Below are 17,803 nucleotides of genomic sequence, written 5' to 3' on the forward strand. Positions count from 1 at the left end.
AAAAAAAAACATAACCCCGCGTAAGCAGGTTATTTAATTCTTTTTTTACAATGCTGCAATGGTTGCTACCTTTGTTTTCCAAATGAAACAACACAGACAGACATTTTATTGTTAATATTTATATTTTCAAGCATTGTTTTAAAATGTAAACTAGGTTAAAGTACTAAAATATAATATGGCTGACTCATTCGTTACATTAAACGTAACAGCCAACGCACCCTTTGACCTTGAGGAGGCTACAAGCAATCTACATTTCAAAAGAAATATGAGAGAAAAACTCAGTGAATGTAATTATAAAGATATACATGTAGCGGCTGTGTATAAATATGCGCTGTTCACGCTTCACATTTAAATTCAGTTCAGACATGCATGCAACATTTTAAAGAGATCATTTTAAAATTCACTCTTTTTAAAATTCATAGAACTATACCAATGCAAGGTGAAGATAACGAACAGTGATCAATCTCATAACTCCTACAAGCAATACAAATTAGATAGTTGGGCAAACACGGACCCCTGGGCACACCAGAGGTGGGATCAGGTGCCTAGGAGGAGTAAGCATCCCCTGTTGACCGGTCACACCTGCCGTGAGCCCCATATCCTGATCAGGTAAACGGAGTTATCCGCAGTATAACCATTCAAGTAAACGTGAGTTTAGCTGCAGGAACTGCAGCTGTTTGTAAAAATATTGGGATGGATCAGATATATGTCCCAATATTTTTTTCAGAGAGCTAGAGTTCTGCAGCTGACATGCATTGTGACTTATCTACCATTGCTCCTCTCACAGACAGAATTGCATCTTGTGAAAAATCGTATCTTTTTCGAGGATGCTGGCAAAAGAACCACATGGGGTGTAGGCTGTAATTTGACAAAGGGTACTGCAGGGAGTGGCAATTCATATTCTTCACTGTATTGGAAAATCATGTTCGAAAATGAAAGGGAGTGTTTCGGTTTTCAACCATTGTTGCCATGTGACCTGGAATTTCGTTCTTCAGATGCTTCATTTCAATATCATGCACAGCGAAGAAATTTTATACAGTTGTACATACTACTCCTACTAGTACATTAGCGAGACCCCTACGGTCCTTATGCGATGATAGATCCACTCTTTTGTTTTTAGAGCGTTCATGTTCCGTTGTTTTCACATGCCTAGTTATTTTTACATGAAAACAAGATTTATTTAGTGACTCCCCCCCCCCCTTTTTCTCCCGGATTTTGAATTTTGGACACAATTGGACATCTATTTAGGTATCTTTTTTTGGCTTGTCGATAATATCAGTCAACTTTTCCGTACGCCTACCTAGTTTGTACTACGTGACTTTATGGTAAATCATATGTACATTTTCTTAATTCTTCTCATTATAAGCTGAAGTTGAATTTTTTGATATTCGTTATAATTGCATGTAATGTATAAAGATAAAATTTACTACTTTCGAAGGCGATAATAAGTTGTGTTTAAGCATGTATATGTTTCTATCCGTTCAATGAAATTAATAACATGGAATATCTAACGAGAATTCGTTTCGGGCATATATATATTCTATATTGGAACTGCCATGTGAATGTTTCTATAATTGATTCACCTAAAAAAAAAAAACTAAAAATCAAATTCGAGTTCCATTATCTTTAAAATATCTTGTTTGATTAAAAGCAAGTTCGATGAAAAAAGCTACGTTAAGGGGAAATGTTGATTTGTTTTCCCCATTTTCAATGTTATTTTCAGAGATGGTGGTCAAAAACATCTTATTCATTGGATAGGCTCGAAAATGTCTTCTTAAGGTTGCAGTCAGAATAAATTAATGTAATTTAAAAGGGTTAAATTATAATTCAAGTTTTTTTCAGTATATTATATGTTTTCTATTTATAAGATAACACAATGACTTAATCGGGGAGGAGATCAGGGAATGATAACACCAGGGGAAGATGGGTGGCACCCACAGTTGCTTGGTTAATATTTTTCATAATATATTTTAAATGATGGTTTCAAATACACATTTATCAGTCTGAAGTACAAGAAACGGTAGATTCTGGGACTGACTTCCCGCCCTATCTTAAATTTCTTCTTCCCTTTTTAATGATATTCATTTATTTTACAAAATGATATCTGCTTATAAGATCATCGTATATAATAGTTTCTGTTTTTCTTTCTGTGCTTTTGCAACACCCACTTCAAAACATGAGTATTGCTTGCGTTATCACGCACTTTGTAAACACATAACATCATCCATAAGAAGTGGTCCCATGAATATCCGGGTTAGAAAAGGTCCCTAGTACCCCTTGCTTCTCGTAATGGGCGACTAAATGGGACCGTCCTTCGGATGAGACCGCAAAAACCGATGTCCCGTGGCACAGCAGGTGTGATGATAAAGATCTGTCCCGGCTCAAAGACCGCAACCGCCGAACATAGACGTAGATTTTGTAGCCCTTCGTGTGCAATAGTGACTTCTCCATATGAGTGAAATATACTGGAGAGGGACGTTAAACAAAATACAATCAATCAATCAAACCACAAGAAGTACCTTACCGTAAAAATTATTTACATATTCTTAAAGGGGCATGACCATTTGTTGGATGTGAAGATTTTCAAATTTTTTCTCTCCATTTTTGTTGTTTGCAATGCTTAACTAAAGTGTGTCCAATGTTCAACCAAAATTTGAATATCAGATGTTGAGTTCCAAGCGAGATACAGCACTTGCAATTCTTGGAAATGTAAACAAGGTTCGTGTCATGTTTTTATTTACATATAGATGGCTTTATAGAAAATAGCATGATTAAAAGAAAATGAGATGTACCAAACACTAGAAGCTATTTAATTGTATTCAAATTTAACTTGTGAATTAAAAAAACTGCTTTAAAGAAACTTTTACTTATATATTTAAACTATGTAAACAAAAACAATACACGGGCCTTGTGTATATAACAAGGAAGTGTGAACCATTTATCTCCCATGTACCTTGACAACTAGTAATTACTTTTTTTTTTGCAAAACCATCAAAAATACGTAAACATTCTAAACATTGAAAATTCAAAAATAAACTTTAAAACTTTTCGGCTCAAATCGTGTCCATGTCCCTTTAAAGTCCCGCAAGAAGAAAGAAATGCCTATCTTAAGGAATAATCTAAAGGTCTAAATGTGAAAAATCACAGTGAACTGTTAAACTGATATGCATTCCTAAACCACACGTATGTTATGATGACCACTGCCTGTGAAAGGAAACGTTGCTGTGATTTTGCAGTAAATTATGTACATCAAGTGTCAAGGCCGTTTACACTTTAACGGACATTAACCGTCATTTCGTCGCCAAAAATGAATTCAAAGAAAATTGCTCTATATTTCAGTTATCAAACCAGAATCTAATCTTTTCAAACACGTTTTACTTCAAAACAGGCACATTGATATGCGATTCTGGTGATTAAATAATTATTGTTTTGCAATACAATTATTCTTCCTTTTGTATTTGTTTACAATAAAAGCGGCTGTCTAATGTGGTTTGACATGGTTTCTCTTTTTGCTATACCAAATATTTTCATTCTCATGTTATTTAGATATGTTGAGGGGAAAACATGGTCGTCTTCACTAATTCCCCTTTAAGATAAAGTCCGATAAGATAGCTTAAACGGGTGAAGTTAAAAGTAGTGCCATTTCTTAGATGAATTCACAGCGAATATTTTCATTGGATGCTACACAGTAAAATATGCAGGATAACTCTCAGTACTGCTATGAAAAATCAAGTAAGAGTTCCAGTCAAAAGGCCAAAAAAAAAAACCCTAATTTTTATGCTGTGCAAGGATGGACTTCTTGGTTGGTAGAGCGCAGTAGGAACGTTGTCCAACATGCAAGTATAGAACTTTCGCAACATATTAATTGTATGTAAACCCGTGGGGATCCTGGTTAAAACAGGTACTCTGTACCCATTTTCTTGTCGTAAAAGGCGACTAATTGGTTCGGACTTTCATGGGAAACGGCAACAACTGATGCCCCGTGTCAAAGCAGGTATATCACGATAAAGATAGTTCTCTGTTCAAAAACCGTAAGCACCAAGCATATACATCGATTTTGCAGTCATTCACACGCAAATGTGACGTCGTCATATGAGTGAGACTTTAAGTGATATACAACCAGCCAACCAATTATCAATATACACATATTTGTTTGTTGGACGTTCCTAGGATAATTTTTCACTCATATTGGGACCACTATAACTAAGTGTCATGTACTAAAACCATGGCAGTATGTATAGCTGTAAGATTGCAAGTGTCGTTTAAGTCGTAACCAAATATGTTCAATTATATTGATATGGGGACTGAGCTGGTCATGATGCAGTGTTTATATCATTTTTTCCCATATAGGTACTGAGTAATTGTGATCTATGAAAAAAGAAAAACACCCCACGGTTTTCATTTAGAAAATGTCTGATGATAACCGGCCAGAATTTGCTTTCTAATATTTTAATATATTTTTGAAAGTTGTTTTACCGTTAACGCCGGTCACTATTCCAACACCTCCGTAGCATCCCCACATCATAACAGACGATTTGCTCTCTGATGGCTCGCACACAAGATGGGGATTGTCAACTTCGTCGGACTTACTCCAGATGTATACGCGGTTATTGCTACTAATATCTACCTGACACGCATTGCTAGATGTCCAGTTCTTCCACTGATTATCACCTGTTCATTTTTTTCTTTCCTAACACCAAGGAACTCACCTTTTCTGTTACACACTCTGACGACCATCTTCCTGTTCTGTACCTGTCCATTGTAACCCATTTGAAATAATTTTCTTCTAACAGGCTTGGAACAAAAATAGACTCCTTTGTTTCGTTAATTCATTGGTAATATCATCTTTTGCATTGTTCTCAAAAGTTGCACTTCATCGCGCACGGTGAACGTCGTACCCTGTCCAGATCGATGTTTATTTTCTACTCATCCAAGATATTCATTCCTAAAAAAATAATATTGACAATAGTTGTCCTAGATATAGAAAAGTTCTGCTTTATTTTTCTTCCTCTATTACTTTCTTTCTTACTGCAACTTGAATTTCCTCTGATTAACGAGGGGGTGTTTCCGAGATTTATCTACGAAATTGTAATGACAGCAGACAATAATTGTAAATATTGACGTCATAGAAATGGTGTGACAGATGTTTATGCGAAATTCCCGAACCCGACAAGTTTTCTATAAATAACACAATACAAAACTAGCAACGACACATTTTCAAAAACTAACACATTTTGACTTCAGCGACGAATACCTATATCTAATGCATCTTCAACTGAATTAAGGCATTCGAATGATGTGTCTGCTTTATTTGTGATGTGACTAAAATCACATGTTCTTGGCAGACTAATTTTGATTACGGTTAACTTTGTTTACTTGATCAAGATATAGGGCCCACGTCGGGTGTGACCGGTCGACAAGGGATGCTACTCCTCCTATGCACATGGTATATCCAGGGGTCCGTGTTTGCCAAACTTTTTTTTATATTGGTTCTAGGAGTTATGATATTGACCACTGTTCGTTATCCTAACCTTTCATATACATATATAACACACTGACAGAATATTGTAGGCGAACTTTTATCCCTAAACCTCGATCGCTCACACTAAGGATCTGGATAATCATAATGGCCCTACGCATTTCTTTCATTTCAGATGAAAAATGAGTAAAATGGTAGCAGTTATTGGAGCAGGTGGAAGTGGCCTGACTGCGATTAAATGCTGTTTGGACGAGGGATTACAGCCCGTGTGCTTTGAGAGAACAGATCATATAGGTAGTGCATAAAACACTTGTCATATTCATTCTGAATCTACTCATCCATTGCATGTGCTGAAAAAAAAAGAAAGTCACTTCAAATTTGTTAGCAATTCAAAATCATTTGACTCACATATACAGGTGACTCTCGATAACTCGAAGTTCAAGGGACCTTGATAGAACTTCGAGGAATCGAAAGTTCGAGAGATCACAATTCGGAATTGAAGGTCCGCCGGTATGGTTAAGATTTTACAGTAACCAAAAATGTTTACCAACAAGATCATATGATATCGTTTTGAATTGGTTTCCTTCATATTCGTCAGGTACTTTGATATCAAAATACAAAATCTTATTTTGCATTAATAAAAACATTTCAAAGTTTATGTATTTATTTTTTCTTTAATTAAGCTTAGATAGGCATACAAAACCACGTTCCGGTGAGGCTTTACTATTGCAAACTAAACAGAGCACGATGTTATGTTGCTTTACTATAGCAAAAAATTCTAACGAATGAGTAAAACGATGTTTTAGAGTAACTTAACTCAAAGAACTCGAGAAATTTAACAGTCTGTGGATCTCTAAATTATATATAGAACTTACTCGTTGTCAGGTCAAAACAAATTATAGAATTTATCCATAGTTGGATTATATATAATTTTAATCATCACGACACAAAACCCCAGTACAGGGTGTACACTGACCAATTAGCCAATTATATACTCAAGTGTGTCACCTCTACCAAGAAGCACGGGGCGATGTTTCAACTATGTAAACACCTTATTATCCTCCGGCATTCCACAAAATCCAGGTAAGGTCCAAGTGGACATTAATAAACGCTTGGGTAATGGTGGGTATACACTACCACCACTTCGAGACATCGAGAGTGAAAAACGATGAAATGTGTTTTACGGGACCAACTTCACTTCGAGACTGTGTCCAGGACTTCGTGTTTGCCCAACTACCTATTTAGTATTGCTTATAGGAGTTATGAGATTGATAATTGTTGGTTATCTTCACCTTGCATCAATAGTAAATTATGTTTGTTATATAGAGAAAGAAACCGGGACCATGATTTCACTTCGAGAAACCGAGAACTTCGAGAGATCGAAGTTCGAGCCATCGAGAGTCACCTGTATTTGTAAAGCTCACTAGTCTAGATATTACCATGCCACGTCACACTTAAATAAATCGGCCTTGAACACCTGTTTTTGAAGTGTTTTCAATGTTCCAAAATAAATCGCACACAGAGTACAACATATTGTATGAGTCTCCATCCTGGTGGACTTAGCAGGACGATTATTAGTCCAATATCAAACAAGCAGTTCTCGAGAAAATTCCCCCAAAATTATGGCATACCTGTAAATCCATTAGACAACCAATACCAAGATAAATTTAACAAACAGTGATCAATCTCTTAACTCCTATAAGAAATACCAAATGCATAGTTGGGCAAACACGGACACCTGTGTATACCAGAGGTCGGATTATATGTCTAGGATGTGTGTGCATCCTCTGTTGATCGGTTACACCTGTCGTGAGCCTTATATCTTGTTCAGGTAAGCGGAATAATTTGTAGTCAGTCTCAGTGTGCCAAGAACGATCTGACTGCTGGTATGAATCTCGTCATACAGCAATTGGCTTGGATGGGCTGTATTGGTAAACGAGATCGTTATAAAGTTATAACATTTTAAAGTTCTCTAATATTGAATTTTTTAGGTGGTCTGTGGTATTATACGGAGGAGTCTGTCCTGGGACAGGCGTCCGTGATGAGATCGGCTTTCATGAACACTAGTAAGGAAATGTCATGCTACAGCGATTTCCCCGTTCCTAAGGAATTCCCTATTTTCCTGCATAACAAATACGTGATCAAGTACTTCAACATGTATGTGGAAGAATTTAACCTTAGGAAGTACATGCATTTCAAAACTGAGGTAAATTGTTTGATGCGCCTTTTGACCAGTTGTAAACACTAAAACGTTTGCACAGGGCATGGTAGGTCAGTGATAAAGCATTCGCTTCGTCACTGGGAGGTCGTGAGTTCGAGCCCCTATTGCACATGGACGCGTTTAACCTAACACGTTAAACTAGGTGGCGATTTTTCCTACACTAAACGTTCGTCATTTATATGTAGGTATAACCGGTCTTTCAGATATTACTCTAAAACGGTGGTCCCGTGTCGCGACAGGCGTTGACACTATAACGAAACCTCACTACAACGGCAATGAGCGATAAGTATATGTCTAAATCTGTGGTAATCCACATACAGCTGGTGACATTTCTATATGAGTTAAAGATTCTCGATGGGACGCAAAATAATCAATCACACAATCTAAAAATAATGTTATATTATCCAACCTCTGATATAATTTAAATGACTGTTAAACAGCATAGCATATCCTTAAAGGGTTTATAAGCTTGGTCACTGCTTGTCATCTTCACTTTTTGTATATTGTTTAATACAGGTGGTGTCTTTGAAAAGGAGTTCAGACTTCAATACGTCTGGGCAGTGGAACGTAACAACTAAAGACTTGACAACCGGAAACACACAAGACCACGTGTTTGATGCGTGTGACACAAGGGAATATCTGAAATACTAAGTAAAATAGGAGTATATATCTTCTTCTGCTATTTATCTTCGCAAAACTATGCGATTGTTTTATTTTCTGTCATTTATCCACGTATTTAATTCATATACGGTATATGTTTGTTTGTTTTGATGTTTTCCGCCACACTCAACAATTTTTCAGTTATATGGTGGCGCCCAGTTTTTATTGGTGGAAGAGAGAACCCAGATACAATGTACCTGGGAAGAGACCACCGACCTTCCGAAAGTAAACTGGGAAACTTTCTCATTTACCGGCGCGAGCGGGATTCGAACCCGCGCTGACAGAGGTGTGATTTTGAGCGCAATGCTCTAACCACTCGGCCACGGAGGCCCCTTACGGTATATAAAAAGTAACACAGATTTTCAGCTACATGATGGAATATAAAATATTTGACAGGTTTGAAAGACTTCCAGGGCAAAGTAATCCATAGCCAAGATTACAAACGACCACAGGGGTACGAAGACAGAAAAATTGTGGTCATCGGCATAGGGAACTCCGCTGTTGATATTGCCGTGGAATTAAGTCATGTAGCAAGTCAGGTAATAAATTGATGATCACACAAAACGAAAAGCAAATTTGAAAGAGTTTGGTTCAACCATTGGCGTTATTTTAGAATGTTTTATTTATGATGTGACCTTTGAGACGAGCTATGCTCCGTGGCATCTTGCAGCAAGACTTCAGATATCTAATCTGCATATCTACTTTACGCAGGAAATATAAGGCAGGCGATGAAAACAATGTATGTGACGTCATACTTAACTTCCCTGTTTTTCTTCTTTCATACCAAGAACAAAACTTACAAAAGTATGAAAATGTTTGTCTGATTATCAAATGTTTGTGGTTCTTCAGAGAAAAAAAAGTATTTAGAATATGTACAGGTTTTAGCTCACGTGAGCTGAAAACCCAACCAAGCTTTTCTGACAACTTTTTGACTGTCCCTCTCACTATCATGTCGTCAATCTGTCTTTAAACTTTGCACATGATTTCCATCTGTTTCTGCAAAACCAATTTCAAAGAATCTTCGTACAAATTATCCTTGAATGAGAGAATTTCATGTTTGTTCAACTGAAGAAACGTACATTTTAAGGGGAGATAATCTCGAAAGGGCAAAAATAGGGCGGGTTCATTTAAAAACCTTCCGAAGAATTACAAATGCAAAAAAGTGATATTTACATGGCAGCTTCCTCACATAGTGAAGATTCAAGTTTGTTAAACCATTGTCCCCGAAGATATGATATGATGGGGTTACAGTAGAGGATCGAAGCTTTAAATGAGAATATAAAGGGAAATTCTTCCAAACAACCACAGAGCCAGAAGAGTTTAGAATAACATGGACATTTTCTGACATAGAGTTGATATAAGTTTGTTGAAATAGTAATTGTCGGGGATGGGATCACAGTATGGAAATGAAGTTTTATATGCAGGTACATCTTTAAAATGTATTTTGAACAATTTCAGTTATGATTTCAGATTTTGTATATGCAAGGTGAAGATAACGAACAGTAATCAATCGCATAACACCTATAAGCAATACAAAATGTATATTTGGACAAATACGAACCCCTGGGCGCACCAGAGGTGGGATCGGGTGCCCAGGAGGAGTAAGCATCCTCTGTTGACGGTCGCACCCGCCGTGAGCCCTATATCCTCATTAGGTAAACGGAGCTATCCGCAGTCAAAATAAGCGTGCAAGAACGGCTTAACAATCGGTATGAAACACGTCAGACAGCATTTGACTCAATGCTAGGTTGTATTGACGAACTAGATCGTTATAACAACCATATAATTTGCGAAATGTTGACTTCAATCGAGACTGTTGAAACCCCTGTACCACCAACTTGTTTGTCAGTAGCTTACCTCGATTTAAAGACTGACTATACGCAGAACAGGCTCTTGCATATCGAATCTGTTGAGATACATAAACACCATATGCAGGTGATAATGGAATATTGCTACAGACATATGGGAAGTTGACGATGGAGAAGCTGAAATCATCCCGTTTGTCATACAGTTGCGTTGTCAGTTTGTCGTTAATGTCTACGTTAATAAAATGTCTAAGTATGACGCAGAAGTGGACGAATATGTGGTGTCCTTAATTCGAGCTTACGGGGATATATCAAATCGACATATGGATGAAAGTTATTATTGTTAATAGACAAAACGTCATTGATATATTGTAATGTCGAATTGAAGGTCACAGCGAGATATTTTTCTTCTCACGTAGAAGTTCTTGAATAAATGTTGTTTCATATGAATATAGAAAAAGGTCAGCCGACAAAGACACAATTCGTGCCATTGGAATTCCAACAGACTGTTGGAAGACATGATCACCAAAGACCACGAAGATATTGCCAATGAGGAACTCTAGGAAATTTTTTTTTAATTTCAACTTCAGAGTACTTGTGCATTGAATCAAAGTGGTGTTTAACAAAATAAGTTTTTGAATGACTGATCACTAGATATGATTATTTCCGTTTTCCATATTTGTTGACCAAGTAACCGTCTATGATATCAAAATGCCTAGTCTTTAATTTATCGTGAGGAATGGTCGTGTATAGTATTGAAAAGTCATAGGTTTTAATGTTATTGATTTGGGAACAATTCTGGGATTTCAAGTTTACTAAAAGTTCTTTAGCATATTTTAGAATCCACATTTGATTAAGACCACTTCTGGCATATGTAATCGCACAGTAAATTTGAAGTTCCTCCTTCACAGCTGTTAATATTTTCGTGAGGAGCAAAGATAGGGGCTTGGTAGAGCACTTACTGGATCCAGCAATGCATCTTTGTTTGTTACGGGTTTTTATGTAGCTTAGGAATCCAATATAGGTGCCGTAACTCATATTCATTCGACCCATTGACTGGGATATTAAATGTGTCTAAAACTGAAGCATGGTTTTGAAGAATTTCATATTTTGAAAGGGAGTAGAAGTATGATTACCAAAAGTGAAATTAATGCCAAGTTCGTTTAAAATACAGTTGTAATAATGAGCCCTACAAGCAAAGACAATGTTGTTACTAACTTTGTCAGCTTGAACCAAAACATATTCCTCATGTAACCTATCTAATTATCTTATCACTTCTGGTTTACTAAAGATAGAGGGATAGATGGTGCGTACTTTTGTTTTCATGGGTCTAATGCGGGACTGTAATACCCCTCTTATGCTTTTAACCCGTTCTGTCAATGTATCAAGTTCTTTTTTCATATTTAGCCCATCGTCTGGCATAATCTTCGACATAATTCATAATAGAGTTGAAGTTCTGTCGCCAATTAAGAGACCGATGTTCTCTGTATTTAGGACCTTTTAGAATAAGTTGTTTGAGGTTCTCATTTTCAATTATATCAACACCACCAGTAATGACATGTCCAGCTGGACTATAGTTGAATGAAGATCCATTTTTACGAGAAAACCTTCCATGTGGGGCAGTTTTGAGAGATCTTGCGACCTTGACTTTGAAGTTTGACCTACTTTTAATACATAATCAGACTTATTCAGATATATTCAATTCGTTCTGAACCATTTGACACTCACGCATATTTAAGAAAATAAAATGGAATTAAATATATCTGGAACTGTTTTGGTGTATAGGTTGATTAATTGTTTTGCGTGACAAATCGGTCATCTTCTAGTATTCTCGTAAAATTCACATGATCAAAGAGATGGGCAGTCCTTCTCTCACTCGTGCACTCCGCGCACTCGTGACAGAAGGACCGCCCATCTATTTGATAATGTGAATATTACTCGGATGCTAGAAGATAACCATTACATATTAGATATTCATCATCGTGCAAAAGTGCCACGACATCATGTGACCATGATCGGCACATGTTTTTCGAAGCCATAGTTGTGTACAAGGACTTCGTCACTTGATTTTGTCAGACACCTCTTCGGGGTATTTTCGGCATTCTGCACGGTTTCCATGGATCTGGGAATATGCGATTTTCGTTTGCAGTACATGAGACGCGGCTGACGTAATTTGAACATAAAATCTAAATGCATCGAAATTTCGGAGGGTTATGTTTGAATTCTTCATATCACTACCGTCTCCAAATAATGGTAGTGTACGATTATAACGCATTTAACAATTGTTCAATATTTTTCTATAACGTCAGCTATTTGAATTATTTGAAGTTTAAAAAAAGAAAATATATAGTGTTCAAACTTTAATGCTACAAAATATCACGCTTTGCTGAAATCGATATATTATTACCGCGCTATGTCCAAATTCTTGTGCTTTGTTGAGAACTTGCATTTTCTAGTGAAATTGAATGAACCAATAAGTCAACCGTACCGCTTGATTAGAATGGTTACACTAATCACAGGTAATTATGTAAATTGGGCAAAAGATATCAAACAATCGTTCCAGTTCTATACAGATGATTTCATGATATTTTTGTGATCATGTTCAGTCCTCATTACTTTGCGCACAAATTACATGTACTTTTACTTCCAGAGTGGGGGGGGGGTATATGGACGGCCAGTCTAGATCCGCGCATGATTCGGATATAGTCATCAAGCGATGATTTGTGCACATGCCACTAAATGCTAAGTGAACGACGGTGAGTGGGATGGTTAGAGTGTAAATGCAAGAAAAGAAAGCTTTCCTTATGTGTGAAAATCGCGTTCAACTACTTCAACACCAGTTCCACGATTTAATGATGAAAATAGTAACCAATGACTAGCTATCATGTATTCTTAGATAAGATTGTCACAGAACACGTGCGCCAGTTATCTACAAATGCCAAGTGATTCTATAAGCAAATACTTATTACAGCCATGTAGCAACAGCAGAATTTGGCCCACACATTCTTTTGTTTTGAGAATGTAGTTTTTCCATAACGTTTACATGCGAATTTTGATTTATCACCCCCCCCACCCCCCCCCCCCCCCACCCCCACCACCACCACCTTTTATGGTGGTACTGGATGCTTGCGAAAATTTAATCATGAAGCGATTAGAGTTGTAGATCTGTTGAAATCGATTGCATTCAGAGTCGTTCGTTTCTACTAAATTTGTTTTCTTAAGAAATGTTTTTTATCTATTTTTTTTTTTACATGTAATGATTGGGGTTCACCGGGTTTTGTCCTCTTGGAACACACAATACAAGCGTATATTTTATCTATTAGCCTACAAATGAATAATAATTTAGATATCTGGATATTACATCGTTCATCTATTAACTACCAACATTCATTCTTACAACAGGGTAGATGCGAGTATTTCAATACCATATATCATGAAGTAACCTTTCCTAAATGAGTTCGCCAACTTTGTAATATAAACGATAGATCGGTAAAATTAGAATTGTTTTTATAAGAAACATGCATGTCATAAAAATACATGTAGGCCTACTGCAGCATGTAAATTATGAAACAATATATTCTAATGAATTGATTATCAAGTGTATAAATTCAAAGCCTGTATGATTGACTTGCTACTAATTAAATTTTTACGGGGAAATATTTGCATTCGAACTATCGCACTATTATGCTCTGATGTAAAGATACCGATTAAGCTATCATGCTTTCATTTTTGATTTTTGTAATATTAAACTTTTTATTTTATAAACAAATATTGCATTCGGTTGCAGACGTGCATTGTTTTACAAACCAGGCCAAAGCCATACTAAAAGTCTAACTTAATAACTTACATATTATGTATCACGAGTGTTTTTTTTTTCCAGATGGACAATCATTAAATGTATCTGACATATTGCTTAATACAATATTATAATAGGATTTTAAATTATATATGTAATATACCCAATAAGTTAACCTATTTGTACATTAGAATAGTATGACTGGTACGGTGTCATTAGACATGTATATACATATGCATTGTAGCTGGCTCAGTATATACACACCAATTTAGAGGGATAACTCATATCATAAACTATCTATGCTAAAAAAGAGTAGTCGATTGAACTTTGCCACGTGTTACATTAATTGCGATGATACCATTGTGTATCCATATCAAACATAAAACGAGTAAAATTGGAATCCAAAATAGCTGTGTCGAAGATTCCAGTTCTCTGTATAGACACTATCTTCTTCAATACATACTGATAAAATTTGATATTCTGTACCTATGGATATTATTTACTCATTAAACTTGTATATATGAACACCATCAACGTTGGAATATGTATCACAGATTAACGCGGGAAACGGTTTACGTTAAATTTGATAGTCTGCGCATTTATCAACCACGTCGAAATTATGCTCATTACTGACTTTCATCATGATTAAAGTGCACACAAAACATCTTTATGGTTGATGCATATGCTCTATCTTTAAAATGGTTTTAAAGGCATAAAATACAGTAAATTTTGCTGATTTCGGTAAATCTTGTCAATCACAGATGACGAAAATGACGTCACAAAACATAGTACGTCACTAATTTCCACATGTATCATCTGGTCAATGTCCTAGTGCATAACCATAATTATTAAACCAAGTGAAACCACATTTTAGGTTTACCCTAATTTTGAGGCTAAAATGGGGGCTTAATGTACCGTATTCTTTATGGGACCATGCTGTACATCTAAAGTCTATCTGCATAGAATTGTCCCCACACATATGCTTTGCACTGTACTTAGATTCCATAGCAATATATTGTAAGTTTGTAAATACATGTCCTATTAAATATTTGTATTGATATTGATTTTACTAATTATGTATTTAATTATGTATATTTTAAAATCCGTAGGTGTTGTTAAGCACGCGAAGAGGAGCATGGGTGTTTAATCGAGTTGGAGACTATGGCCGTCCAGCTGACATGCAGTTGTTTACAAGATATCAGAGGTACTTATTTGAAAGACGTCTGATTTGATCAAATGAAATACTTCCTAAATCTTGGTTTGCGTTATATTTAGAAGACAGATATCCGCTACTATTGTATAGTGTTCTAAATATGACACACGCACCAAGACATGACAAACTGATTTACTTGTTGCAATTTAGAATTCTAAAGGTGACGAGTAGAGTCTTTGGAGTTCAGGACGAGTTTGTCACCGATAAATTGAATAGAAGGTTTGATCACGCCAAATTTTCCCTGCAACCAAACCACGGTCCTTGGACACAGCAATCCACCGTAATCGACGATCTCCCGAGTAGAATCATGAACGGATCTATAAATGTCAAATCGAATGTTAAAAACTTCACCAAAACTGGCGTTAAATTCGACGACGGGACTTTCGAGGATAACATCGATGTGGTAATATTTGCTACGGGTTACATATTTAGTTTCCCATTCTTGGAGAAGTCCGTAATAGAAGTAGAAAATAACAAGATTGAGCTGTACAAGAACATGTTTCCCCCTGCCTTGGAGAAGAACACCCTGGCGTGCATTGGATTCGCTCAGCCCGCCGGCGCAATATTGCCCATATCAGAACAACAAAGCAGGCTTTTTGCCAGGATTATCAAGGCAAGAATGTTTAATGATAACGTTGGAAACTGTCATTCTATATGAACAGTGGTCAATTTCATAACTCTTATAAGCAATACAAGGTAGATAGTTGGGCAAACACGGGCCCCGGGCACACCAGAAGTGGGATCAGGTGCCTAGGAGGAATAAGCACCCCCTGTTGACCGGCCTAACAATCGGTGTGAAACACGTTAGACAAAATTTGAACCTATGATAGGTTGTGATGACGAACTAGATCGTTATAACGACCGTATAATTTGTTTTATTTTTCTTCTGCTGAGATTAATAATACACCTGTACCTCAATATCGGGGTTTTGTTGATCATAAGATAATGCTATATCTGTTTAGATGCGATTGGAAATTTTTACGTGATTATTAACTCCACATAAGGTGTTTTATACATTTAAGTTTTCTTCCATATCGAAGCTGCAGATTGAACAGCAAATGACAAGTGATTTAATCATTCTTATGTATAAATCAAATACATTCTTCAAACAAAGCAATGTCACCCAATTTTCCGTGTGCCGTACGATCCACATATTGCAAGGCGTCATTTTTATATCATATTTTAAAGTTGTACAGGTTGACACGGGGTGCTTGCTCGTCCTATAACCTGACTCACCTCTGGTATATCCAGGGAGTCGTGTATACCAAGTTCTCTATTTCATATTGCTTATAGGAGTCATGGGATTAATAACTGTTCGTTATCTTCACCTTTCATAAAGTCAGATTGAATTTTGTAGCTACGGGAAATTATGCCAGTATCGTCCACACTTATTTCTGTGGATTTTCTGGGACAACAGTCCTGATGAACATGACGGTCCCTGATATCCTTAGCCGTTGTAGAGTTTTGTGTATCTTGCTACATTTTATCTTCTTAAACTTTGCTCAAAACAAATCTTCTGATTGGCATGCTAGATATTTTTCAAATATTTTTCTTTATCAATTTCTAAATGTTAATCAATATCATTATGTTACTATTTTGTTATAACACTATTTTCTTAATATTAATTTCTTAAGACCGCTCCGGTGGTTTAGAGGTTAGAGCGTTTGCCCTGAATGCGGAAGACCGGGGTTTGAATCATGACCGCGTCAAATCTAAGTCGTTAAAACAGGTAATGATAGTTCCATCACCAAACGCTCCACATCAAGTTTGAATATCACGGGTCCTCGGAGATGACTTTAAGGTATTCAATGTATAATGACCATATTTCATATCTAATAAATGGACGGTGGAATATTTGTAATCATGGTATCATTGTGAAGGGTTCATCAAATAAAAATAATCCACCATAGGAATTTTCAAAATTTTGTTTACTGTTTTATTTATTTCACCTAGAAATTAACATTGAAGTATATGGGAAAAGCATGTTTTATTACAATATTTTAAAAACAAATTATATTTTCATATCAATCTCTTGGTAGAAAGTTACATACACTTTCTTTTAATGAAAATATGAAATAAAATTAATCATTGATCACACACATTTTTAGAAAATTAGATTTTTCTTATTTTTACAAAGGGCAGACAACTCTTCCAAAAAGTCTTAAGTGCAAAAAGGTCAGCTTCTAATAATTTACCAGTCATGTGAATTTCATCTGCTTCACTTTCATCATTATTTAACAATAAACTTTTATGTTGATCTAAATCCTTCAAAATTGTTCATTATCCTTTCATTATACATGGAATACCTTAAAAAACTGATGTCCCGTGTCACAGTAGGTGTGGTACGCTAAATAACCCTCTCTCCTCAATGATAGAAAGTACCGAGTATAGGTTTGAATTCCGAGTTTAGGTCTAAATTTGAATCCCTTCACCAGTCTTGGTGACGTCTCCATATGGGTGAAAAAATTATCAAGGGAGACGCTAAACAAGATACAATCAATCAATAAAAATATGTTACACAAACATCCTCTCAATTACCACGAAAGACGAAGATAACAAACATTGATCAATCTTATATGGTGCCAAATTTCAAGTGAGTAAAATCCGATGAACATGAATTACCGTACGT

The 17,803-nt window shown here is 36.2% G+C and overlaps 1 protein-coding gene across 1 annotated transcript in view; it reads left to right on the top strand.

Annotated features, from left to right (window-relative positions):
- LOC125660801 (flavin-containing monooxygenase 5-like) overlaps positions 1-17,803 on the top strand; it is a 34,484-nt gene that overhangs the window by 7,386 nt on the left and 9,295 nt on the right. Inside the window, exons 2-7 of the mRNA XM_056147750.1 lie at positions 5,655-5,773; positions 7,471-7,685; positions 8,217-8,346; positions 8,757-8,899; positions 15,071-15,165; positions 15,325-15,787. Of these exons, the coding sequence (XP_056003725.1) occupies positions 5,662-5,773; positions 7,471-7,685; positions 8,217-8,346; positions 8,757-8,899; positions 15,071-15,165; positions 15,325-15,787 (1,158 nt within the window). The 5' untranslated portion in view covers positions 5,655-5,661. The remainder of the gene's footprint in view (positions 1-5,654; positions 5,774-7,470; positions 7,686-8,216; positions 8,347-8,756; positions 8,900-15,070; positions 15,166-15,324; positions 15,788-17,803) is intronic.

This window comes from Ostrea edulis, chromosome 8, assembly GCF_947568905.1.
Source record: "Ostrea edulis chromosome 8, xbOstEdul1.1, whole genome shotgun sequence".
NCBI lineage: Eukaryota > Metazoa > Mollusca > Bivalvia > Ostreida > Ostreidae > Ostrea > Ostrea edulis.